Genomic DNA, 24,739 nt, shown 5'->3' with positions numbered 1-24,739 from the left:
ATCACTGCCCATAGTAGTAGTTCCCCACTGAGGACTTCCATTTCCGCACTGAAATATGGGATGAAACTATTGCTCATCTGTCTTTGGGTCCCCTTTATGAGAGTGTCAGGAGTGTCAGGAAGGGCTGTGCAGGATAGCTTGCATCTTAATTCCGTGCTTAAGTTGGTGACATGATCATTAACACACAGGGCTCCCTTTCCTGTTCTGCTGCAGACTGTAGCCATTTCCATGGCTGCGCTTACCGTTGATCGTATTATCCTTCCATACGTGTGTCAACCCCTTCAACATTGTGCTCTGGCTAATAATTGACACGGGCTGTTTTGACAGGGCTTTATCTAAAAGGGACAGATTAATTGGTGCCCATCAAAATGGGGATGGCTGTGCTGTGATAGTTTAATCATCTAAAAACTTAAGCGAATTTGCAGATGACTTGACACAAGCTGCTAAAACACACAGTGTGCTTGTTCATACAGACACACACAGAGGATACTGCTCCCTGTTTTAGTTGGGTCTATGGAGAGCAGTGTCTTTATGCTTGAAAAACTATTTCATAGACATAAGAACACACTTGTAGCCTTAGCAGCGGTACAGCAGTAATGCTTTCACACACTGATAATGAATGGTACCAGTTATCACTCTTGTGGTCTATTTTTTCTTCTTCTTCAATTAGGGTTACAGCTGAAGTGAAACATAATCCCACTAATACCATCGTATGCAAGGCACAGGGAGAATGGAATGGCACGCTGGAATTCACTTACAGCAATGGAGAAACCAAAGTGATTGACACTAGCAAACTGCCTGTTACCAAGAAGAAGATTAGACCAATAGCAAAACAAGGCCCACTGGAATCAAGGTAAGGCAGAAGAATTACAGCGTTCTGCTTCTGAATCCCAGGTGAGAAAACAGAATCATGAAGCAACCTGCAGTTATCAACAGTGTGGTGCTAAAAAACCTTGCTTTCATTTAGCACGTTAATCTAGGTGCAAGGAGCTGAAGTTGTGTATTGGTTCTTTGGTAGATAAATGACGCTGTAATGATGTAAACATGAGTTTTCCAGTGGGAAAAATGCTCACAAGCATTTTAATGAGCATTTGAAAATGGTAATGCAGTCTTTTATGTATTTCTTGGATTGTAACGTGGCAGCCAAATTAGTCAGTTTGTAACTTTGCATCTTATTGTTCATGCACATTTTACGTGTTTCATCCATATACACGTAATATATGTGATGTGTGTGCATGTACAGAAATGTAACATATGATCCAGTGTGACAGAAATACACATGCAGGTGTTTCTAGGCTGTCAGAACTCACATCACCTGCCTCATCTGATTCAGGTATATTAGAAAAAACTCATTCTGTTATTCTGTCAATAACTGTTCTCACTTATCTTCAGGAAAATCAATATTTTTATTGAATTTAGGAGCACTTTATGAAACACTTTATTGGAGGATTTAAAAACACGAGTTGAACTTCATTTTATAATCTTTAAATGTATTTCTTTATTGTACAATGGCGTATCTCAAGACATTGTGCAAGGTCAAATGTCTTTGTTTTTTTTTTTTTACTTTCTAGACGTATCTTTTTATCACAAACTCATTTTTCCTCGTAGTTTAGTAACAAGGAAAGGCTGTAGTAAATAATGAAAGCAGTAACTGCAGTGTATTTGTTGTATTTTTTGACACTGCTAAGCAAATTACAGTTATCTAGTGCTTCTGCAGGGCGTGCTGTTTATCAGCTTGTCAACAAACTCATTTAAACACCCCTGGAAATATGTGGGAGTTGCAGTCAGTTTCTTAGTCTGCTTTGGGGCCAAGGTGCTGCTCGGTGAATGCAGCGTGAGGAAGCATTGCTTCTCAATACTGCTGGTAAAAACAAATCTGGTTCTGTACTGATAGTTATTGTCAATTGGAAATAAATGAGTAGACCTTGAAGGGCTTCTGAGCATCGGTGTGTCAGCACCTCTGTTAGGAAGCCATTGGGAGCAGTCAGTGCCCCGGGTTAATGTTCTCTTGGCTTCTGTCATGTCATTCCAAAGCTGGCTGCAAAGACACGCAGAATAAATGCTTGTCATTTGGGGTAGGTCATCAGTAAAGGATGTGAACAGGAAATGGCAAAACCATTCATCACTTTTGAGGAAAAATGGTCAGGCTGTGAAGATTCGAGGAACAGAAACTGCTGAGAAATGTAATTTGTGGGAGATTGCAGGGAACTGAGTGTATCTGAAGATGTGGTCTGCAAATGGGTATAGGAGTGAAGTGGTAGTTCAGCATCCATGTGACTTGTGGAGGTGGCATGGCAACGTGGCACCAGTCCAACGCTGGCTGCGTTGCTGCTGTAGCCATGTGCTGACTGTCATGTGTGCTCCTTCCCCATCACACAGGCACCTCTGGCAGCACGTCACCAATTCTCTGAAGGAAGGCAACATCGATGCAGCAACAGAACACAAACACCACCTTGAAGAGAGACAGCGAGCAGAGGAGAGGCAGCGTGCGGCTCTTACAACCCCATGGAAGCCAAAATATTTTGCCAAAGAGGTACTGCATTATGTTTTCTTTTCTAAGACCAGTACCATCTTTGTGCAGATGAGTGCTGGTACAGATGGACCTTTGTGGTTTTACCATGGGCTAGTGTTTTTACATATCACTGATTATTTTATAGAGAGAAGCAATAGATTGTTCCGTGTTTATTTTGTACATTTGTTCACTTTTGTTCAATTAGACTGAGTTTAACACTGAATTTTTGGTACCAGGCACCTGAAGCTTTGCTTTTTACCTTGAAATCCACAGCTAGATTTGCAAATGCTTGCCTAATAATCTTGTTCTTAGCATGGCAAAGTGAACATGTTCTTAGGGACATAGGCCCAATGTAAGTAAGCAGGCTTGAGATTCATCTGCTTGAAATGAGGTATATTTTACAAAGTTCGTCTTTGTTCATCCTTAGAGAAGAGCGGAAGGGGAAATAAGATGTACTGAGAGAATCATTACACAGCTGTGTTTAAGTTAGCCAGTGTGTGCAGCTGTTTAAACCAGTAGTTTCATCTGCTGCATCTTCCCATTGCTTCTCTTCTCCTTGGGAATTCCATTCCCTGCTGCACAAATTATCTGTAATTTCATTAAGCACAGAGTTTGCAGAGGACAGGGGTGGTTTCTAGTGTCAGTGGTGGTGTTTTACCTTTTATGTGGACATAAGAAGATGCATTATGTATAAATCTTGTTTGTAACCTGTCCCTAATTTTCTTACAGGGAGATGGTTGGCAATACTTGAATCCTCTCTGGAAGAGCCTTTGACAAGATACGGGAGTTGTCTTATAATTTTACCTTAAAGGCATTATAAAGATACAGTATATAACTTGTAAAATGTCGCTGATTAGGTCTCGTTTTCAGAAGATACAATTGAGAAGCTATATACTGTGAACAGTGCATCTCAAATAACCACAAGCTCAAGGTGATTCAGGAGCCATTTGGTGTGTATGGATACACAGACACACACACACGTGTACGATATACGCACATATAGACACACAGTGTTGCATGTGTGTTTGTGTGTGTGTGTTACCTACACTACGCATAAACAAAGTATAAACACTAATGGTGATTTAAAGACCTTATCCTTTAAAAGTTAGGGCACAGAACTCTGGCTGCCATCAGCTGGGGTTCCCGAGTTGCGTGCTTGCAGGATCAGGCCCTGTGCTAGTATTTAAAAACCACTTTTTTATTAGTACTGGTTAAGGTTTTCTATTTTTCACTTTTGCCAAAAATGTTTTGCACTTGAAATGTGACGTCACTTAATGGCAGTCGTTCCGTTCCAACAGTCACGGGGTAACTCACTTTGACGTATGAATGATGCATTGACAGCGCTCTTTGGGATGCTGATTTAAGAGCATGTTTTTGTCACTTGCGGTGTGAATTTTCTGCTCTTACAAGAAGTAGCAATACCTTCTCAAGAACGTTGTTGGCACTAACCCGGCGTGTCCTCACTGTTCTGTTTGTTCCTACTCCCGAAGTTTCACAGGTCTCCAGTCGGTCGCTCCTAGCCAGCTGCTTTTGGTCTTGCTGTGTGATGTTCTTTGGCTGTTGTCATGCAGATGCGTTTGGTTACATGTTTTTGCTAAATCCCTCCTGGCAGATAGAGCTGAGGTCTTCAAACTTATTTGCCTCAACTTCCCCCTCAAACATTGCCCCTCCTCCCCCTCCGCAGGGCCTGGGGTCACAGCCCTGCCTTTAAAATCAAACTGCTGCTGATGCACTTGTGCAGAAATGCCAGGCTGTGAATCAGGTGCGGCTGCTGCAGTGGGTCTGAGCCTCCAGAGCTGCCCCTGCCCACTGCTGCTTGTGGGGTCAGAGCCCCTCAGTCCTTGGTCACACAGAGCTGTACCTTCATTCCTTTCGCTTGTGGCCCAGGTGATCGCTTTGAATGGTTCCTCGTGGGTGGAGATGAGAAGCCTTTTCAAATGAATGATTTTCTGATGTTCGAGAAACGATTTAGTAAATTACTATGCTGAAACAAGAACTTTATTAATGAAATGAATGAAATGGGATGTAACTTGTTTTGTAAAATAAAAGAGTAAACAATCCTGCAGCTTGATCTTGCTTTGTAAGATAATCACTGTCACACAGAAGGACGTTGTGGATTCTTTGAATTCCTTAAACCTTCGTTGCTTTTCAGTTTGTGTTTGTTACAAGTGAAGGTGTTTTCGAGAGCAGTGACAGCAAACACTGAGACGTGCCGACTTCTGCTCAGTGCTGCTCTTACAGCACTCTGCAAAGAAACCTGTTTCTCACCCCCTGTCGTGAGGCCCTGCCTCGTAGCGCTGATTATGTTGTGCCTTTTGTCTGCTTTCTTAATAGGATGACTGTTGCTTTGCACCTGTTACACTACTACATGTAGGTGAAAGTGTCGCTTCTATCCATTGTTGAGTGTTGTGCATTTTATAATGTTCTATGGATATTAAAATCTCTCGAGTAACTGGAGGCCACACAGAGGTGTGTGCACAAGGAGACATTAGTTCACTGGACGTAACTCTGATAGATCTTTCCATGCTGAACTTCAGAACCCCATGTAGTCAAGTGCAGCCTCCTTTTCCTCATGAATGTTATTTCTCTGCTTGGATATACCTTCTTTTTTTGCACATTAGAAGGATTTATGAGTGATTTAAATACTATTTTTTAAGGAAAACGTGGACTGAATGAGCTTAGTTTTGTAACTGGCAATTTTTGTTTTTTGAGAGAAATACCTTATTTTTAGCTGCAGTCAGTGCTTGTCTAACACCACCACAGCAATGCAGTTGTGGCAATCACTGAATGCCACCACCAGGCATGGGCAGGACAATGCCTTCCTTGCCACCTGCCAGCTGTACGCCCGTCATGGTTCTGCTCTTGTTTTAGTTGAGTCTGGTAGGTATCCGGAGCTCCCAGTGCAGTTTGTAGCATCATCACAAAGATCACTCCAAATGCAGATTAAACACATGGAACATTTTTTTCCCCTAGAACCTCAGACTGTCATACACCAAAGAAGCCGCCACAGGCTCACTGAAAATTCCACCCCCCCATATCAGAAACATTCAGAAAATAATTTCTACCTTCCTCATTTTAAAAGATGCTCTGGCGGTCTCTTCTGGTTTGCCTTCCTCTTGTGATTTGTGAAGTTAGAATTACGATGCTGGTGAATAAAAGCTGTTTCATTCAGTAGCGGGAAGCCCCTCTCTCTTTCCATTGAAGAATTAGTTAACGAGGAGCATTTATTTCCAGGTCTACCACAGTGCTGAGGGCACACGTGGTCCGTTTTCATGGTTCTGATAGGAGCGATTTGTCACTGGAGCTCTGCCTTTTATTTATGCACTTCAGTGGTCCCTCCCTGTTACTGCTGCCAGACACCGTACAGCTGATGGTGTTTAACTTGGGCAGCACCACACAGAGCACAGGGCTGGGCTTTGGAAAGGCTGGGAAGCATGAGCCTTGTTTTGGCAAAGAGAAAGGAAAAAGGTTACGGTGTTCCCTCAGTTCTGGAAATCATTTCATTTAAATTTCGTCATTAACAGAGATTATCTTAAAGTACGGCTCCGGGTTACTGCAGCACTGGACACTGGCGTGGTCTGCGTTTCTCAGATGTCAGATTATGTGAGTCTGGTTTGTTTTTAATGTTCATCCACATTGCTGGGAAACACCATGCCAGAGGACTTTGTTTTAATGCAAAACAGACCAACCCTGGCTGTAATGAGACAGGAAATACCACTCAGTCATGTTCCTCACCTCTCGTTTCATTGCTTCGGGGCCATGGCAGCTTTAGTCGCTGCCAAATGGGATTTCATTTCAGTTTTCACTCAGTGGCATTGATATGTACAGAGGGCTGAGTCAAAGCATTTAACTGCTGCTTCCAAGAGTAAATCTATCAAGATAGGTACTTAACTAACAAACAGCTTCCCCTCCTCTTCTGGAATTGCTTCCAAGTGTCCGAATGTTTCTGCTGGGATAAATAGCAGCAGTGCTGCCCTCGTTTCCACTCATAGCAGTGCCCAGGTGGTGCCAAACTTGAGCAGCACCAGCTGAGTCCACAGGTGTAGTTCTTCAGCAACTGAAGGGCCGAGTCTGGCTCAAACCTATTTTTCCCTTTAGATCTTGATTCCTTTGTAGCAACCGTGCTTCCAGCTCTAGCACCCTTGACTCAGTAGAGAAACAAGAGGATGGATGGCTGTAGGTAAGGAAGCAGCCCAGGATGGAAGGTAGGTTGGAGAATGGTGCAAACTGAGCGTGCTGCACTTTGCTGGTACCAGGGGGGTTCAGCTCTCGGGAGAGTGCTGAGGATGGGGGAAGTTGGGCACCTGCAGGGTGCTGGTTCCTGAGGGACCAAGGAAGGGCACACAGTGCCAGCTGGTACGGTGGAAATTCTTTATATTTTCCTAATGATGTCAAAGCAAGTTTTTATTGTAATGCAGATTAGTGGTAAAAGCCTTGAACTCAAATTAGATGCAAGAATGCTCAGGTAAGTGAGCAGCAGGTAATCCTGGGCCCAGGCTGGTTGAGGTTCCTGGAGTTAGCTGCTTATCCTTTCATGTTGCTTTAAAAATACTATAACATTAGTAATTATTTCTGCTCTACTGAAGGAAAACGCTGACAGCTAAAATGGAACACATTTTTTCACAGAACTGTAAAGATACTTGGAGATGGGAGGGTCACCCCTTAAGCAAGGCTGCATTAAAGCTAAACAGGAGACTGACCAGCAGCACCTGTTCAGCTGACTTTTGCAGTCTTTCAAATGCCCGACTGCTTATTTCTTAGCACTGCTGAGCAGTCAGGGTGTAGATTTGCTTGGAATACGACAAATTATACATCACCCGTCTGCCTGATGTAAGTGATGGCGACCTCTCAGCTTCTCCAGCCACGGGCACTGTTCAGTGCAGGGTGTGTTCCCTGGAACTATCACAGCTGCTTTGGATTTCCTCACAGCGGAGGTTCTGTGTTTAACTTAACATCCTTCCAGCTTTAATAAGTAGCTGCTGTGGATTCACTGCAGCAACTTCCTGAGGTCAGTAACTTTGCATGACCCAGTCTGAGTGCATGAATTGATGGCTAGGACTGTAAGCACCACATTATCAAGTAACCACAACAAAACCGACACAACACCCTTATTAACACAAAACTTGAATTAACTTTATTTTCCCCTACAGTCAACAACTGGTCTGCATTGAGCTTGAAAGCAACGAAATAGAAGTGAAATCTCCGAATGATGGGGCCCAGAAATCCAGATTTAATGACCTCAGTGAAAACGCTGCAGCTGTAGTTATTGAACCGCTGGAGCTGGAAACGAGTTCGTAAATCAAAAATATCCTACAGCTTGGGGAAGAAGTCAGCAGTAACGTTCTCAACAGAGCACTGTAAGGTTACATGTTCTTCATGAAAGGTACATACTATTCTGCGCTTCACATCAAATTGTTGATGCAAGTTTGGTTTCGGTAAAAAGTTGCAACCTGTGGCAGGAAAACAAACTGCAAAACCCCTTCTTCCATTTTATCTAAAGAAAACGTTCAAGTCTGTATAAAGTTTCCCTATAGCTGGAAAGCGAACACGTTCAGTCTCCACTTATATTACTTTAGTGCATTTAATGTGACGGTTTTCACCACCTTTTTCTTTGAAAACAACAAAAAACAAGCAGGAGATGAGTATAAAAGACGAAGCAGGTAGCGCTACAGCGGGGATTTCTTCAGTTGAACTGAGCACTAAATAAAAGATGCGGAGAAACAGATTTCCAGCAGAACTTCTGTCCTCGCAGGCGAAGGCGGTGAGGGGGGAAGAGGTTTGCAAACCCTCTACCGCTGCCAGCCACAGAAAAGGGGCTGTATACCTGTCAACCTTTTTCTTTCCTACAACAGGCTCTGCTTGTTTTACTAATGTAAACATTTACCTACAAGAGTTTAGTTTCAGTTCTGAAGCGCCAGCCACCGTATGGTGCTCAGCTGTACGTTTCTATCGCATTCATTACTGTTGATTCAGATTTTTCCAGAGGATGCAAATAAGTGTAGCCCTTGTATCTGCAATGTGCAAGGCTTGCCTCGTCTACCTGATGAAACGATAGCGTAAGGCAGCAATACTGCAATCACTGTTAACCAAAAGCAGCTCATCCGGTCCGAGCCGTCCCCCAGTTATCTGTCCTGTCAGCTCTGCTGGGAACTGCAGCTTTACTTCTCACACCCCAGATCAAAACCAGCCTGCAGCGGGAGGAAGGGACGGTTGAAGAAACCATGGAGCGGTAATTATGGGAGGAACTTATTCTGAAGGTTTAATTTCAAAGACAGCTTTATTTCCTCGTAATTGTCGAAAACAAGTCATTTTAGATTTAACCATTCCAGTTTACATGCTGCTGCTCTTCAGCTGAACGTGTTCCAAGAAAGATTGACAAGTATGCATGTGCCAAGGACCAAATTACAGGGTTCTTTGGTGCAGTCAGTCCCAATTCTCAACCGATTTGAAGGATAATATGTACCAATAAAAAAAACGCTGCTAGACTTGGATAGCAGCTCTGTCTTGCTTCACATTACAAATCTAAAACAGCTGTTCTCAATAAGCCAATATTTTTAATCAGACATTGCCTGAAAATTTTGTACAATAATCTGGACCAATGATGGTTCTGTACCCTCATGTTGCTGTGAAACATGACTCGAGCTAAAGGCAAAGACCGGTTATCTCAAGGACAACTGCTTCGTATTAGCATTCGGAACAGTGTATTTAAACTGTCTTCCTGTTGGGTCTCTTGCCTTTCTTTAAAATTAGTTTATTCTTAATGTAGCCACGCTTCCTTTTGGAGGTCTAAAAAGAAAAACAGAATACAACGTATTAGTTAATGATTTAATCTTGACCGCGATTTTAATGCTGTGCATTTCAGTCCGAGCATTAGATTTATTTTTAAAGAGCTTAATGGGTAAATCCTCAACTAAGTATTATCTGTTTATTACTTTTAAAACTGGGATTGTTAATTCGTGCCCAGCATTCGCTTTTGCGCATGCTGTACTTTTCCAAGCTGCACATACACACGATCCATGGAGTTATTTTCAAAGCTTTGTGCTGAGGCAGAATTGATAATTAACCAACGCGATAAAGCTCTGCTAAATAGGCCAAAGAGCAGAAGCGACAGAGAGCATTCGTTTTGTTTGGAAATACCACCTCACATCTTTTGCCCTGTTTGATCCTCTTTGAAGTTAGCAAGGTTGATAGCAATGTTTGCTTGCACAAAATGGGGTTTTTCATAAAGAAGAGAAACTGCACAACCATATTCTCTAGTCTTTAGTCCTCTATTGCCTGCGGGCTTGTTAGTGCTGTCTGCTTGTGGGTCTCTATCAGCGTGCTTTAGGTTCCCCCTTCTTCTTTTTATTTTAACAGAGGTGGTGATGGGGAGAAGTATCAGTGCTAGTCTTGGCTCATTGGAAATTCAAAATGCATAAATAAATAGTCTGCTCCTGGAGAGCGGAGCTGCGCACTGGGCTGCTCCCAAGCTTGCTGCAATGTGCTGTGCACAGCAGCAGGCTCCGTTGCATCCATTCAATGTGACTTTTTAACTTTCTGCTAAAACTAACAGTGTTTTGAAGTGAGATATGAACGCAATACTCAGACTTGTTACTTTGGTGAGTTTGAGCAATGTCAGCCCTTATCGTGGAAGAGTGACAGGAGAAGGACTGGACTGCCAGTAAGGAAGCAGCCCTTTGAAACCTTCAGCTACTACAGAGCCCTCAGCATGTGCTTAAGCAATCTGAGTGTAGACAGCGGCCCTGAGCTCTTTCCCGGTTCACTGATTCCTCAGTGGGAAATCCTTTAGTAGCTGGTGCTACAACAGCTGGTGCTGGATCTAAACTGCCTTTAGACAGAACTGGCACATCCACAGCTCTAGTGAAGTCAGTGTGTCCACAATTACTACATACAGCCTTGCTTTATCACCTACAAGCAAAAGTTACACTGTAAGTTAGGCACAGAATAACTTTTGCTTGTTGTCTTTTTAAAGTAAGATTGGCTTCCTTGGCAACTCTCAAATGCCTTATTTCACTAAAAATATGCCATTTTTACCAATTTTACCAGTCCCTTCCAACATTCCTCATTTGTACTTGTATGACGCAGTGTATGCTTACTGCCTGAGCTAATTCACACACCTTTCTTTCTGACAGGATCCTGGGATTCCTTTTGCAACGTATGTTAGTATACACAGGGGTCAGAGGCCGTGAAGGACAGGGCTGCTGCTGCTGCTGAGATTCTCCCGAGCTCCCTGATAACAAATCCTTCTTAGCAGGCTGAAGTAGCGCGCCAAACTAACGCTAAGATGACTTCAAACAGTAAGCAGCCAGACACTTAAGTTCCATCAACAAAAGTTTCATATTTAATTTATTTCATACAAAAGTGCCATTTTTAAACTTCTAGGCATCACTACTTTCAAACAAAGTCAGAAAGCAACTTCCACATAATTTACTTAGTGAGCCATAGTTACTGAAACATGAATTGCTTTACTTTAGAGATTATGCTTCCAGTTACATGAAGACTTAGGAGCTGTAACAGCCAGTGACACGCTCTATTTCCAGTTAGCGTTCTGCCTAAAAAAAATCTAGCCTTGTGTCTTCACATGCTTGTAAGTTAAGCAGACAGTAAATTAACAATTATTACCAGCAGGCAGGTCTGATATTGGACACTAACATGAACAGTATCCGTAACATTCTGGCTAGTGGAAATACATAATTCACCCGCTATGTGATTGACTTAAAAATAAATTGCCCTCTCTCGACCCTCTGAGTTACTTCACTGTGAACCCACCTTCTTTGACAAATACTTCTGTTTCGGTACAATGTTGGTTACTCTAAGTTTATGATCCAGCGTCTCCCTGTTGTCTAGTTGTTTCACCTTGTATATTCTAACCAGCCAGTGCTCTGAAGTAAAGGCTTCCTCCAGATGTTTAAATTTAATGTCTTTGTTTCCAATCTCAGCGTTTCGCGTACGATCAAATCCTGGGGGTGTCCGAAAATCCAGCTACAAAGACCAGAGTTGTGTATTAGTTCAAGACAAAACCCAAAAGCACAGCACCACAAGCTATGGTGCTTTATACCACGTGGCAATAATTTCCACTGGTCTGCTCAAAGGATGCTCCTTCCTTTCTTACGCTGGTTATCGTGACCTGGAAAATACTCTCTTATTCTCAACTATCAAAATTGAGAACCCTCACCCATTTGTATCTTCCAATGGAAACGCCACTTCTGCATTCAGAGAATATGCTATTCCAATGAAAGACAAAGGTACAACTGCTCAGAGTAGGCTGGGGGTTTTTTTTGGCACAGCTGTTAATGTTTTATTTTTCTACTCTCATACTGAAATATTTTGCACTATCATGTTTCTTCTGTTCAAGTCCGAAATAGTTCCTTATTGGAATTATCAGTTCAATCTGACCCCTGTGTTAAGAACACGATCCCATGGCCTCTAAGTTATAGCTGAATAAAGAGCTCTTGATCAGAATGAGGAGCTCATGGGGTAAGGGCTGGTGGTGCGAAGAAAAAAAGCAAAGCAGTCCAATTTAGCTACACACGTTTGATGATCCCAAAGGGGACTGGTGGCTCGCTGTAAGAATTAGGTCCTCCCTCCGTTATATAGCATGGAGTTGCTTACAACACCAGTGTGACTTGGATAGAAATTGGGTTGTTTCTGACAGATACTAAATAAAGACAATTATTAATAGTTCTGTTTTGCTGTTATTAACAAGAAATGCTCCCCGCCACAAAAGAACTGAAGCTTATCAAGTCCTCTCCATAATGGAGTTAGAACACTCATCTGAGGCCAAGTAAAGGACAGCACAAAGCTGAGTGCCAGCCTAGCTTAGCAGTACAGCTGCTTCTGCCTAAAGGCTCTGTTCAGGAAGTAGTTTGGAGGTGTTATGATTACTTGTTAAAGATTACTTTCTTACTTAAGATTCTATTACTAGGAGCAGTACTCAATCTAAAGAGTGGAAAATGCATCAGAGTAACATTTGTATTCTCACATTCTAACTATGATTTAGTAGAAGAGTGAGCACTAACCTGCATCTCTCCAAATCTGTAGTAGGACATCTTATACATGAGGCAGTTCAGCAGTGTTGGAGAACCTGCCTTGTCTACCCGGAATTCTCCCTGAGGAGTGAAGTAATCGCTTTCCTTTGAAAGCAAAAGAAGATAGATAGAGTTAATATAAACTGAACCTCTATGTAAGGTAATTTCTCATTCCTTTCTCCACAAAAACCAACAAAACCAAACCACCACCACCCCAACAAAACTTCCATAAAGAATCATTAAGATTCTTCTGACTTCTGCAGTTTAAAAGCTGATTCAAGTCAGTGCTGATGGTGGTCACTGAAGGTAGAATCAGTTACAAACTGACTCACTGTAACCTAAAATGCTGCGGAACAATTTTTCTACATCTCTATTCTTGTCTTGCTACAAATTCTGTCACTTTACTGTAAGCAGTCACTGAAAACCTGACTTGAAAAGATACGAAGTAGTTGTAGGACGTCTACCAGAATTACTCTTCAAATGTAGAGAGTACCACGCTGTTAATATACAAGTGCACGATGAAACTCTTCATGCAGCATCTCCCTTATGTCTGTGCTGGAAGTTTTTGTTTGGCTTAAGCAAATATTACTACAGGCTTGTGCAATTGGAGACATTCTAATAACTTACTTCAGCTCTACATAAATATTAACACTAACTTGTCTCCTGCTATTACGGAGTTTGAAGGAATTGGAAACACCAACTATTTAAACATTCTGAATGTTTCTTTTTTTTAGTAATTCAGTGGTGCACAGTGAGACATAGACAGGAATGATAAGGCATACCTTGTTCTTTTGTTACAGTGCAAAAAAAGAAACTGAGAAGCTTTTGGGGTTACTGACCTTTCACAGGTAAATACTGACAGAACCTGTCCTGCAGACTGCAGGCCTCTGCACTGCTGCTGTTCTAGAAAAACAACCCTAACGTAGTTTTCAAATACTTGCAGTAAACAGAGATTTCTCTCCATGGTGATGAACACCAGAAAAATGACAAAGTAAATAAAGGTTAAATAAAACCACAACAAATGGAGGTGAAAATACAGATCACATTTGGCTAAGAACCCTTCAGTTTCCCCGCGTGCATTTCCACTTACCCGAATATCTTTGGGATGTTCCCCCTCTGCTATTCTCACCATCCACAAGAACTTATTGATATCGTCACCGGAGTAGCCAATCACACCACCAAATATAATCAAAACGTAATCCACATCCAGACTTCTCATGATCTCGTATGCTGCCGACTCATTCGAGGACATGGCCTTTCCCACCTGCATCACAGCAAAAACACCCTCAGTCTCTGTACAGCTGCCTACTGATCACATTCTCATATCAAGCACCTGCAAGACCACGAATATGGTTCCCCACCTGACCCCACAATCTCCTTATAGGTAGATAAGACAGATTGTCTTCATATAGAAGGCCAAAAGCTCAACCTAAATGGAAACGTCTTCTGCTCTGTGGGAAAAGGGCTGCCCAGTGAAATGAGCTGTAAAAAGTGTGGTAACAACTGCTTTCCTTTTGTGCATTTTTCACACTTATAAAATCCACTTAGGTCAATAACTGGCATCAGTTCAGTAGGCCTGTGTGCCACAGAATCTCTTGTACTTAAATGTATAATAATGTCTCACTGTAGCAGAAGGGCAAAACAATATAAATAATACTGCATCCAAATGGGTAAAATTCAGTTAAGTCAAGAACTTAATGAGAAAACACTAAGCTTAGGCTGTCAATCCGTCAGAAAGACCAAGAGCTTCAGTTTCTTGGCTGTTGTTATCCTTATCTGTGTGAAATTATTTGGCAGATTTCTATTTCTGTCCAGGAAAAAATCACCTGGCAAAGATTTCAGGGCAATGCCTCATTCAAAACACAAGTTCAGAGATCTGCCACAAAACACACGTAGTGCTTTACTTCCCCCTTTGTTCTCAAACGGAAGCGAACAGTACCAACTCTCCAGTCATACTGGGGAGAATTCTTTATTAAAAACCATTAATAAATAGTGATGTAACGTGCACAGTTACTGTGTGTACAAAACACAGGCGATTGTTTTATGGTCCATCTGTTCACCTTATACATCTTGTCCTGAAGGTATCTGCAGGTTTGGACACAGTATCTGTACTATAGATACTGGCAACAGCAAAACAGAGCTGTCTATAGAGCAGATGAACATGGTCAGTAACACACTGACTCTGGCAGGCCAGCAAGAGAAAAAAAGAGAAAAGCCTTATTACATGGGAAAGCTTGCTGACTAATATTAGCACCAATGATTCCATTTCCCAAGCTTTCTTTTGGCTGATGCTTGCTCCCTGCCACCTCACCTCACGCATTTTTACAGCACTTTGTATGCTTGAAGCACAACTCAATTAATTTGTTCATTTTGAATGCTGCTTGCCAGCACATCTGGTCCAACTGCTGCGCTGGGTACTGACAGGAGACAGAAACTATTTTATCACTTCCCCCAAGCTCCTCCTGGCGTTCTGCCCACGTCGCAGAACACGGGTCTTCTGGGAAGAAGCGGGCACTGAGTGATGGCTGACTACACAGCACCTAGTAAGGCCATGTAGAGCATTGCTTTGTTTCTGAAAAAAGGATGGTGTCCCTGTAGACACAGACAGTGGCAACAAACACCCTGCCTTAGATAGAAAGAGCAACCCTTAAACTTTGGAACTGGAAGAAACTGAAGGTACAGAAGAAGTCTGCAACACTTCTATTGCTATGTATAAGCTTTCTCAGGTTTCCAGGATGCCTGAAAATGCATTTCATGTGGTCAGTTTTCATAGTGCCACTCAAAATCCAGTCAAAACGTTGCTGAACTGAACTGATCTGTGTTTGGACAGTGCTGGCCGAGCAGTGGTACCAGGTGAGTTTTTGCAGTGCATTTCTCAAGGGGAATGGTTACATGACCCCATGCTGTCCATCCTCACACAAAGAAAATACGACAAACTGAAGTGGAGCTGAAGTTCTGGAAACTCCAAGAAAACAAAATGGAGAACCCAAAAGCAGAATTGATCCCGTCTAGCCCCAATCCAACCTTTATAACAGAGTTGAAATAACGACCGAGATACCTGCTTCTTCCACCTGTTTCTTTGTGTCATTTTATCCTTCAATAAACATCTACACTTTCATATCTGTCCAAAAGAAGACACTCTGGTGCTGGCACTCTGCAGAGCATGGCCACGCTTACCAGAGCTATGTGGCTGTTGTTCCAAGTGTTGTTGTCTACCAGTGTGGTCCGATTGGCCATCCCTGCGATCTGGTAACCGTAGTCCCACCACGACATTACTCTGGCGTGCTCGTCTGTGTTTTGTCTCAGCCAGTAGTACGCTTCCCTGAAGTCATCCAGGATATTCCGAGTGCTGCAAAACAGAGTTCATTTTATTCACATCAGTACAAATGTTGGCAAGAAACTGACTGCATCATGATAAATCTGGGCTCACAAACAAAGCCTTTTTTATGCTTTCCACTCCCTGTGAGGCATTCAGTCCCCAGCCTGTACTCGTGAACTTAAACTCATGGACAGCTGAACAGCCAGAAGCTGAAACTGCTTTTGAAGACGTGACTGAATGCATTTCCAGTTGAATATATATTCATTAACAAGCTGTAAGACCCGAATACTTTTTTTGTTCCTTTTCAAACTCTCATGCTTACTGGCTTTGGATAGGATTCTTTTTATGTATTGATATTAATTATTTTGTAAAATGTTAGATACTTTTGAAAAGTAGAATATTAAGAGGTTTTTCATTCAGGTGACAATTTTGCCTTAATACAATAAAAAGCAAAACAAATTATAAATGCAAAGGAACTATAAATGCTTTTGCCCTTTAATTATTTTCAGACCTGTGTCACTACTTACCCATCGTGGTTATAAGAAGCAAGAACAACACTAGGACTGGAGTATGCATTGCTTGTGACCCAGGTACAGTGGACGGCAAACATCATCAACAGCATCAGCATCAGCATAGTAACTATGTTTTTGATGTTGGGACCCAGTCCTTCTTCTGTTTTCTCCTGTTCAGATACATGTTTTCTCACTTTGCCTGCCTGAACAAACACAAACAGAGCTGTTACGGCAACTTCAATCATCTAAAGCAATGAAACTGAAATGCCTTTTTCTTCACTCCATAAAAGCTGTGGGATACTGCAAAAATCAACCAAGTTCTAGTGTAAATCAACCAGGTATGCACAAGAATGTTTGGACAACGCAACAACTTGAAATAATGGGTTATTCTCCCATATCTTTTCAGAAGAAGAAAATCTATTATATGTGGCTTAGCTCAGCTTAGTGCAATGATGCCCTTTTATAAGGCAGAGTAGAAGAGAGAAGGACACTGGAGTCTACTATGAGGAACAGGGAGAAACCCTCATTCACTGGTTAATGTAACATAGGATACAAAATAAAAACATGAGTAGGTAACACCATCTCCTTCAGGACTTTGGAAGTACAGACATACCTTCCCATTAAATATATTATTCCTCTATTTCACTCTGTTTAGCAAGGAATACAAGAGGGAAGCAGTACACAGTGGGTGACACAGAACTGCCATATTAAAGGAGAGAGAACAACTGCCTGCCATCACCCATCTAGAAAGCTGGGTCAGTACTGCAGACTTCCTTTGGTTAAAGGCTTGCTCTGATCAGCTACAAGGCACCACTTCTATACTGGCACTGATTTTCTTTCAGAGCATCATTACTTACAGCTCATTGGAGAACAGCACTTTGTTACTCTAAATTTCAGACCTTTAGAAAAGTTAAAATAAACCAAAACAACAATAAAGCTTATCTTAATTAAACTCCTAACTTCTGCTCCCTCCCCTCACCTTATCATACAGGTTGCCGGGGTTCCTTTTGTCGTCCTCATCACTGCTGTCCTCTATTGGTGGATTTTCCCTCTTCATATCATCACCCAAGTAACGCTCAAAGACATTAGAGAAAGCAATTGCAGACAGCATACAGACCACAGGAGTCAGAGTGAGCATCAGACGAACCATCACACCAGCAAAGTAAACGGCACTGATTGCATACAGAGCAACTGCAGAGGGAAAAAAAGAAACCTACTGATGACATTTAGAAAGTAACCCTCCCTGTGACTGCACGCGTTCAGGCTCACCAGAAAACTGTTTTTGGGAGCAGGCTGAGTATCTGTGTGTATAAAGACTGGAGCGTACTTCTTAATTTACAGAGATAATTAATGTGTTTCCCTTTTAAGCCTCAAGTCCTTCCTGAAACGCGTCCTGACAACTATTAACAATAACACGACTTAATTTTCACATTCATTAATAATGTGTCAGAAGATCCACTGTTAGTGAAATTTAATATCACACACCAATAATACTATTGGAGTAGTAGGTAGTTGCACTTGGTTAGAAAGGCCAAACAAGTTATTAAATCTGAAAAAACAAAGAGCACGGATTAGATTCTCGTATAGACATCAACATTTAATTTAAATTAAAGACATTCCTGAACAAACTGGGGGCTCATCTACATTATAACACAGGTATAGAAGATGATACGGCAAGCCCTATTCTGAAGCAAGTTTTCCTGGACAGCATTATATCTGCTCCCTTCCTTTGCTTCCCTCCCATCTCTTCCCCCCTCCAAACCCCAAACAAAGCAGCAACAAAACAACAACAACATAAAACCCAAAAGGATTTGCAGGATAGGAATATTCATAACACTTTTCCTGAGAGGAAAAAACAGCAAGAACACAACCTGCATGCGCTGTTAGGAACATCTGTTGTTCATGTAATAGTGGTTATTGCTGCTGTGCTACAGCTTGACACATACAAGCACAAACTTTAGTGAAAGCTTTGTGATTTGCCACAGAAATAATTAAGGGGCACTGATTTATTGAATTGCATTGTACAAACATTTTGCACATTGTCGGACAGTGGTACGGCTCTCTGTTCTCACTCACAGGTCTCTTAAAGCTGACTGAAAGGAAGCAGCATTAGCAGGCTGAAAGGGAGCCTTGCAGCACTGCTTTTTGCAAGGACTCATGTACACAAAAGAGCACAAAATACTCCAAAGTCACAGGACTGAACACAATAAATGTTCCTGTCGCTCGTGGGGTAATTCCAACAGGCTGCTGTACTGGACTGAAGCCTTCTGCTTCCATAAAAGAATGAGTGAGTGTGCTTCACTCCTCCTTTTGGGCTACAACTCCAAGTTACACCTTCAGAAGCCTCATTCCCAGCCTTAGCAGTGTGCTCTCAAAGTAAAGCTTCGTACAAACAAACAACTTGTTGTCACTGGCACAGTGAGACCCCACGCCTCTGCTTAGGTCTGAGACTTATCTAGCACTTGCTCCACAGTGAGTGATTCAGTTCACTGAAATAGCTGAAAATCTGTTAAGAAAAGGCATTGCGCATCATCCTCTGTGGATGATGGATGACTGCCAGGTACCCAGAGAAGAATCAGGCGCCTTGAACCTGTGTGGGGGAGGGTTGCTGCTCCGAGCTCTTCACCTGAATATGAAACTGCAGCCTTAACCCGAGGGCTGTGCAATCCACACATGGAAGAGCCACAGAAATGCTTTGACCCCACCGCGCAGTAAGGCACTCCATCACCGTCCCGCCCACCTCCACACGAGCTGGTTGTAAACACTACTGCCTACAGGCAACTCTGAACATCCCCCCTCATTCCAGAAAAGGTTTAAACACGTTGTAAACCGGCTTTGAGCAAACAAAACTAAAACAGAATCAAGTTGAAGACGATTTTAAAACATTTTCTCTTACCGAAGACTCTTTCATCGTTGATGTTTTTGATACAGAACCACAGCCCTGCTGGGAAAGTACACACGAGAATATGCAGATCAAAAAAGAAGGAAACCCATGTTGTAGGCTGATGCTCAGACACAGAGGCAATGATCGGGATGTGAATTTTCGCATACCTTTTTTAAAAAAAATTCAGTTCAAATTATTTTGAAGAGATAAAATGATTAAAACTTGTAAGCATTAGGAATTCTGAAATGCATTTCAAAGGCAGCATTGCAATTTCAAATGCTAAGCGCTTTATTTAGCTGAAACCTGATGAAACTTCAGTACCAAAAGATGCCCCCTGTCTTACTGTTATCTAGGAAGTATTTGTACCTGGACGGGCAGACCATTTATAGGCAAGGAACAATATTGATATATTCAAATAAATTTGAGGCTCCTTTACTGACACCTATTCTACTCCATTTATTACAGTGCTGGTACAGGATCTTGTGTCAGCTGGCCTTTGAAGCCTGATAAAAAGCTGAACTGCAAATGCACCCCTGCCTTTAATCTTAAAAATCAACCAGTTAAAACCCACCTTCAACACACTGATCTGCAAATACCTTTGGTTTTATTCATACCGTCCATTATTTAAGTGTCTGGATAAAGAACTGAACACTGGATTTTTAAAGGTTAACTAAACCAAAATAATTATCTACAAAAACACAGACAAATAAACCAAAATTGTTCAGGGTAGCCATCTATATACACAAAACAGATGTACGAAGGTAATAAACAGGCACCATGCAAGATCACGTGTTACAACTTTGTGATTTCGTGCAATGTTGTGCAATGAAAACAGTGTAAGTTTAAGGTTCTTCATAATTCTGAAGTGTGCCCTCAAGTGTTGATACCACTTTTGGTTATCCTAAGCTGAGAAGCGCTGACGTTTCGTAGACAAACATACAAGCAGCATATTTAAAGACTTCCAAAGAAACAAAAACTTTAATGAACAAATTAGTGATGAAGTTAAAATGGCTGCAAAGAGCACAGAACAGTTACTACCAATGTTCTCTTTAGATAACTGATCAAAATCAACTGTACTCTTGTTTACTGAAATACTACATGGATTTGAGAATGAGGAGAGCAAAAGATTGTCAGTTTTCAGTAGAATGCTATTGGTAGCAAATATTATCCTTTACTTACCCAGTGTCCCACAGTGAATAAAACCTTCCACTCCAAGGAGCGATATAACCTGAAAATGAAAAGAGAGGAAAAAAAGACTTTTGCTCTCTAGGTATTTAAATGCAATCATTTGTCTACACCTTTACATGACAGCACAAAACTAAACACCAGAAGAATTTTCATTAAATGTGCAGAATATGTGAACGAGGCCTACTGCATTAGGTAGCTCAGGAAGTCTACCGATCACAAACCCAGTTTCAGTTGTGAGATCACACCGGACCAGTTCAATCTCAAGACATACACACCTCCAGAAGTCACGGTGATGCAAAATAGTTAAAATATTTCTCAAAGAATGACTGATTGCAACCTATGTGCTGTAAAGAAGTTCAAAAACAGAAAACAGTAAAAAAAAAAAAAAAGAAGAAACAAAATGTGGTTGTTTCTTTTTTAAACCAACCAACCCCTCTAAAAACATGACTATATATGAGGTATATATTAACATCACCCTATTTATACCAAGCAGAATTCAGTTTTGGCATGGGTGATGTTTATATAGGAAAACAGTTAGCTTTTTCTCCATTGGAGGCAGAAAGCATGGAGGTAAATGACCAAAGAAATAGGTCATGGAATCAGAAAAAGGAAGTGAGGCATCTGAGGAACTCAACCATGCAAAAACAAGGTTAATTTTGTGAGGCTGGGTAGCTATCATGAAGATTGGAGGTTGAACCACAGAAGAGGAACTTACAGACATACATTACCTTCAGTAATATTGAAATCAGGTTAAATTATTTAATAAAGTACCTATCTTTATCTTGATTTATCAGTGCTATTCAGAATAGATTAACTGCGCTTATCTTCCCAATAGGCTTTTGGTATAGTTATGTTCCTCTTCCAACCTGACTTCTTGCACCATACTCTGTATTATGGAAAAATTGCAATGATGCTATAAAGTTTTGTATGCAAAATACATTTGCATGCACACACTTCATTTTCAGTAATGAAAGAATTAGCCCAGCATGCACATGCTTTATAATGTTTGCCTTCTCCCATTCTTTAATTCTAAATGCGCTCTTGGTATTTTGATGTGATATCGATCTGTGCTTTCCAGCTTATGATCTGTTTGGTCTCTTCAGCTGATTTATACATCTAAATATCCCCAGTATACTCAAATCCAGAAAAGAATCCTGCAGCTCAGAATGCAGAGTGAATTCCAGCACACAGACGCATGAAGTAATAATATGGGTGTTGGTTTGCTCTGGTGTCACCAACAACTACTTCTGACTTAAGTTCTGATCACCTCAGTTACCTGCTCCAAAGAGAATCTGGTTTCATATATGTCAATACCTGTGTATGTCAAATAGATGACGCTCAGGAACACAATACCAGCAGCCAGTGAGACACCCAAGAAGAACAAGGTCTGAAACTCTTGCTTTGTTAGCCTGTCTCTCAGATACTGCAAAAATGCATATGCCTGCAGCAATGCAAAAACACCTAAAGAAAGACAAACATTTCTGTTTAAACGCTAAGAACAAAACAAAACAAAAAAGCAATTGGCAAACTTACCCTCTGTTTGGGTTAGAAAAATGCACACAATGTATATGTACCCTTACATCTGAAAACCAGTATAAAATTACCTACTCACAAATTCACTTTAATAGTTAACAGAGATGATAGTTCCTCAGCTATTGCAATGAAGTAATTTCTCCACTAAACATTATTTGCTTATTTACGATTAAAAGCTGCCCTCTCACTCCCAAATTAACTTGGGACTAAGGGGAAGAAACATCTGAAAACTGGATTGCATACATTTTGACAAAGGCCAGTTTAATAAACCCAGGTGTTATGAAAAAACAAGATACAGCTCTTGGCTACTTTGAGTAATGGGTTACAGAGAAAGACCCCCGACAACATAAAGAGCAAGTCTAATAAAGGAATATATGGGAATCAAGTTACCAAACAAAACAATAGGATTTAATGGAAGAAAAAGAAGAAACCAACATCTAAGTAACACAGATAATGGAATTATACAAAGCTAATGCTGAAACATCAGAATTCGCTAGGTAAGCACCCCGCACCCTCAAAAAGGTAGTTCCGAGTCTAATATTAAGCATGGGCATTTTCTGTTGTTATTTTTTTCAACGTACATAATCATATCAATCCAATGATTTTGCCACTCAAAAGCTAAAATCACTGCTAAAAAAACCCACATGACTACATGCATATGGTCATATGGTGTTTCTCTAATCATGGAATTGTGATACATGATGTTGAAATTCGTTAGTTCTGAAGCCCCAGAGAAAGCAAAATTTCTATTCACTAAGTAACTGTAGAATTATTCTGATGCAAACTGTAGTGTAATAGCTTTTACTCTGTCCATTATTTGCACAATGTTGAAAGAATCTCAATTAATATAAAAAATATGCTAAAAATATATTTTATTTCTCGTGAATTTTAATCAACTTTCAATTGCTGTCCAAAATACATTTTAGGTGACAATACATAACTGAAAAAAGGAGCCATCTAACAAATTAAGCTGTACCACAAGACCAGTCTGTGCTCCTAATAAATAATACGTATGCTCCTACATCTAGCGGAGTTAGTAAAGGTTACTGCTGTCAAGAAATCAAGATGTCTGAATGCTTAACAGCTACTGAGAACAAGCTTAGTTTAAGAAAACAAAGAATCAAAAAGATGAAAATGGGTAATTTAAAAATCAGCCTCCTATATGTAATATGTCATCTGTAGTTAACTCGCTTTGAAAAATTATCAACTCTAAAAACAAATGGCTCAATAAGAAGCGTGTTTACCAGTAACAAATGTTTCAATTATACAACATTTGAGAGTAACATTATATTGCAACACAGCAGAGATTATCAATGTGTAAAATAAGTGCTTGTCAGAATGCATTAGTGATTCAGCGTTACGGAGGCATTTTACTTCCATTAGCTCACACAAAGAAGGCTAATGTGTTGACTGGAAAGAAAACTTCCCAACAGACACTAAATTGTACCTATTTTCTTCAACAGTTTAGTTTGTTAGTTTGAGTTATTTCTAATACAAAGAAACAGCCACAAGGGTTTGAGGTTTTCTTGTGCTGAACAGGCTGTTTGGAAGCAAACAGTTTTCTTACCTGCAGCTGCCATGTGTTCACTTGTTCTAATTGGTTGAAATCCCACAAAAGGTATCTGCATCGATAATATTAACCCGACAATGTAGAAAGTGCTATATGCTACAAGAAAAGAGGGAGAAAGCAGAAGAGAAAAGCGTCAACAAATGAGTATACACACTTCAAAAAGCACCAATTCCCCAGCAGAGCCCATTCCTCAACTCTGAACAAAGAATGTCACTGAAACACAACTGTACTGGTTTAAATACTTTGGCCACTGTTTCCTGTAAAAAAATGCATTCTTAGAGAAAGTAGCAAAGTGCCGCTCTTCCTAACTACGCTGTTGTTGCTTGTTTTTCTTCCTGTAGAAGTGAACCATCCACCTAAAATGCTGTAGCTTAGGAAGTTTTCTCTTCCCATTTGATTTCCTTGTTTTTCCAGAGCATGGGTGGGAGAAGAGATCTCAGGTAACAAGTCAAAAAAGCAACTTTCCATATGAGGAGAAATTAAAGGAGCCAGGCTACAAAGATACAAAACATTTAAGTGTGCACTCCTTACTTAGAGAATGAGAAAGGTATGTTTGTTCTATTTTTAACGCAAGAACAGAGGCATGACAAGAAACTGAAAAGCAACAGAATTAAAGAGAATACTGAGCATCTGTACTATTAGACCTATACCAATAACAGGGACTCATAACCCCTCAGAAAGCTGAGGCCAAGAACACAAAAGTATTAACACCACAAATCATTATTTTAACTGAACCAATTTTCATATACATCACTCTGACAGGATTTGGTTCCTAAACAACCCAAGGTGAGAAGGAAAAGGAAGGACAGGAGTGAAATACCAACTACGAACAACCATGAATCTGCTCATCTTGGGAGCAACTACTCAACTTCAAATCCAAATGAGTTTTTTTTCCCTCAGCTGCAAAGAGCAGTAACGTACCTCCAAGATTCCTATACATCATAAACCACTGGCCTTGGCTACAGCCTCAATCTTATGAGGAAATCCTTGTCCTTGTATAATCCTTTCCTAAGAGAACAGGTTTGGGGACCACACCAATGAGGACCACATAATATACCAGTGGCATTATTTTTGTTGCAGCTGTGTATTACGTTCCTAGGACACTGTATGCTTTGCAAAGATCACAAAAATGACTGTCATGATGCTTCCATCCACTTCCAGCTCTCTTCGCTGCCGTGTTCTTCAAAGCATCA

General features: G+C 40.9%; 2 protein-coding genes across 3 annotated transcripts in view; one reads left to right on the top strand and one right to left on the bottom strand.

Moving 5' to 3' along the window:
- Positions 1 to 4,577, top strand: part of OSBPL10 (oxysterol binding protein like 10) — a 91,851-nt gene extending 87,274 nt beyond the window's left edge. Inside the window, exons 11-13 of one of the 2 annotated variants that reach the window (XM_032442363.1) lie at positions 671 to 853; positions 2,380 to 2,533; positions 3,242 to 4,577. In XM_032442363.1, coding sequence (XP_032298254.1) covers positions 671 to 853; positions 2,380 to 2,533; positions 3,242 to 3,286 — 382 coding nt within the window. In that variant the 3' untranslated portion in view covers positions 3,287 to 4,577. The remainder of the gene's footprint in view (positions 1 to 670; positions 854 to 2,379; positions 2,534 to 3,241) is intronic. The other variant, XM_015853901.2, reaches the window with a different exon arrangement.
- A 3,046-nt stretch (positions 4,578 to 7,623) lies between these two features.
- The window catches only part of STT3B (STT3 oligosaccharyltransferase complex catalytic subunit B), a 46,084-nt gene continuing 28,968 nt past the window's right edge, over positions 7,624 to 24,739 (bottom strand). Inside the window, exons 6-16 of the mRNA XM_015853900.2 lie at positions 23,544 to 23,642; positions 21,758 to 21,904; positions 20,435 to 20,483; positions 19,268 to 19,422; positions 17,351 to 17,562; positions 16,387 to 16,574; positions 15,718 to 15,889; positions 13,631 to 13,804; positions 12,532 to 12,645; positions 11,282 to 11,494; positions 7,624 to 9,298 (exon numbers count right to left, since the gene is read on the bottom strand). Coding sequence (XP_015709386.1) covers positions 9,218 to 9,298; positions 11,282 to 11,494; positions 12,532 to 12,645; positions 13,631 to 13,804; positions 15,718 to 15,889; positions 16,387 to 16,574; positions 17,351 to 17,562; positions 19,268 to 19,422; positions 20,435 to 20,483; positions 21,758 to 21,904; positions 23,544 to 23,642 — 1,604 coding nt within the window. The 3' untranslated portion in view covers positions 7,624 to 9,217. The remainder of the gene's footprint in view (positions 9,299 to 11,281; positions 11,495 to 12,531; positions 12,646 to 13,630; positions 13,805 to 15,717; positions 15,890 to 16,386; positions 16,575 to 17,350; positions 17,563 to 19,267; positions 19,423 to 20,434; positions 20,484 to 21,757; positions 21,905 to 23,543; positions 23,643 to 24,739) is intronic.

This window comes from Coturnix japonica, chromosome 2 (assembly GCF_001577835.2).
Source record: "Coturnix japonica isolate 7356 chromosome 2, Coturnix japonica 2.1, whole genome shotgun sequence".
NCBI lineage: Eukaryota > Metazoa > Chordata > Aves > Galliformes > Phasianidae > Coturnix > Coturnix japonica.
This window is presented reverse-complemented; position numbering and strand designations above follow the sequence as displayed.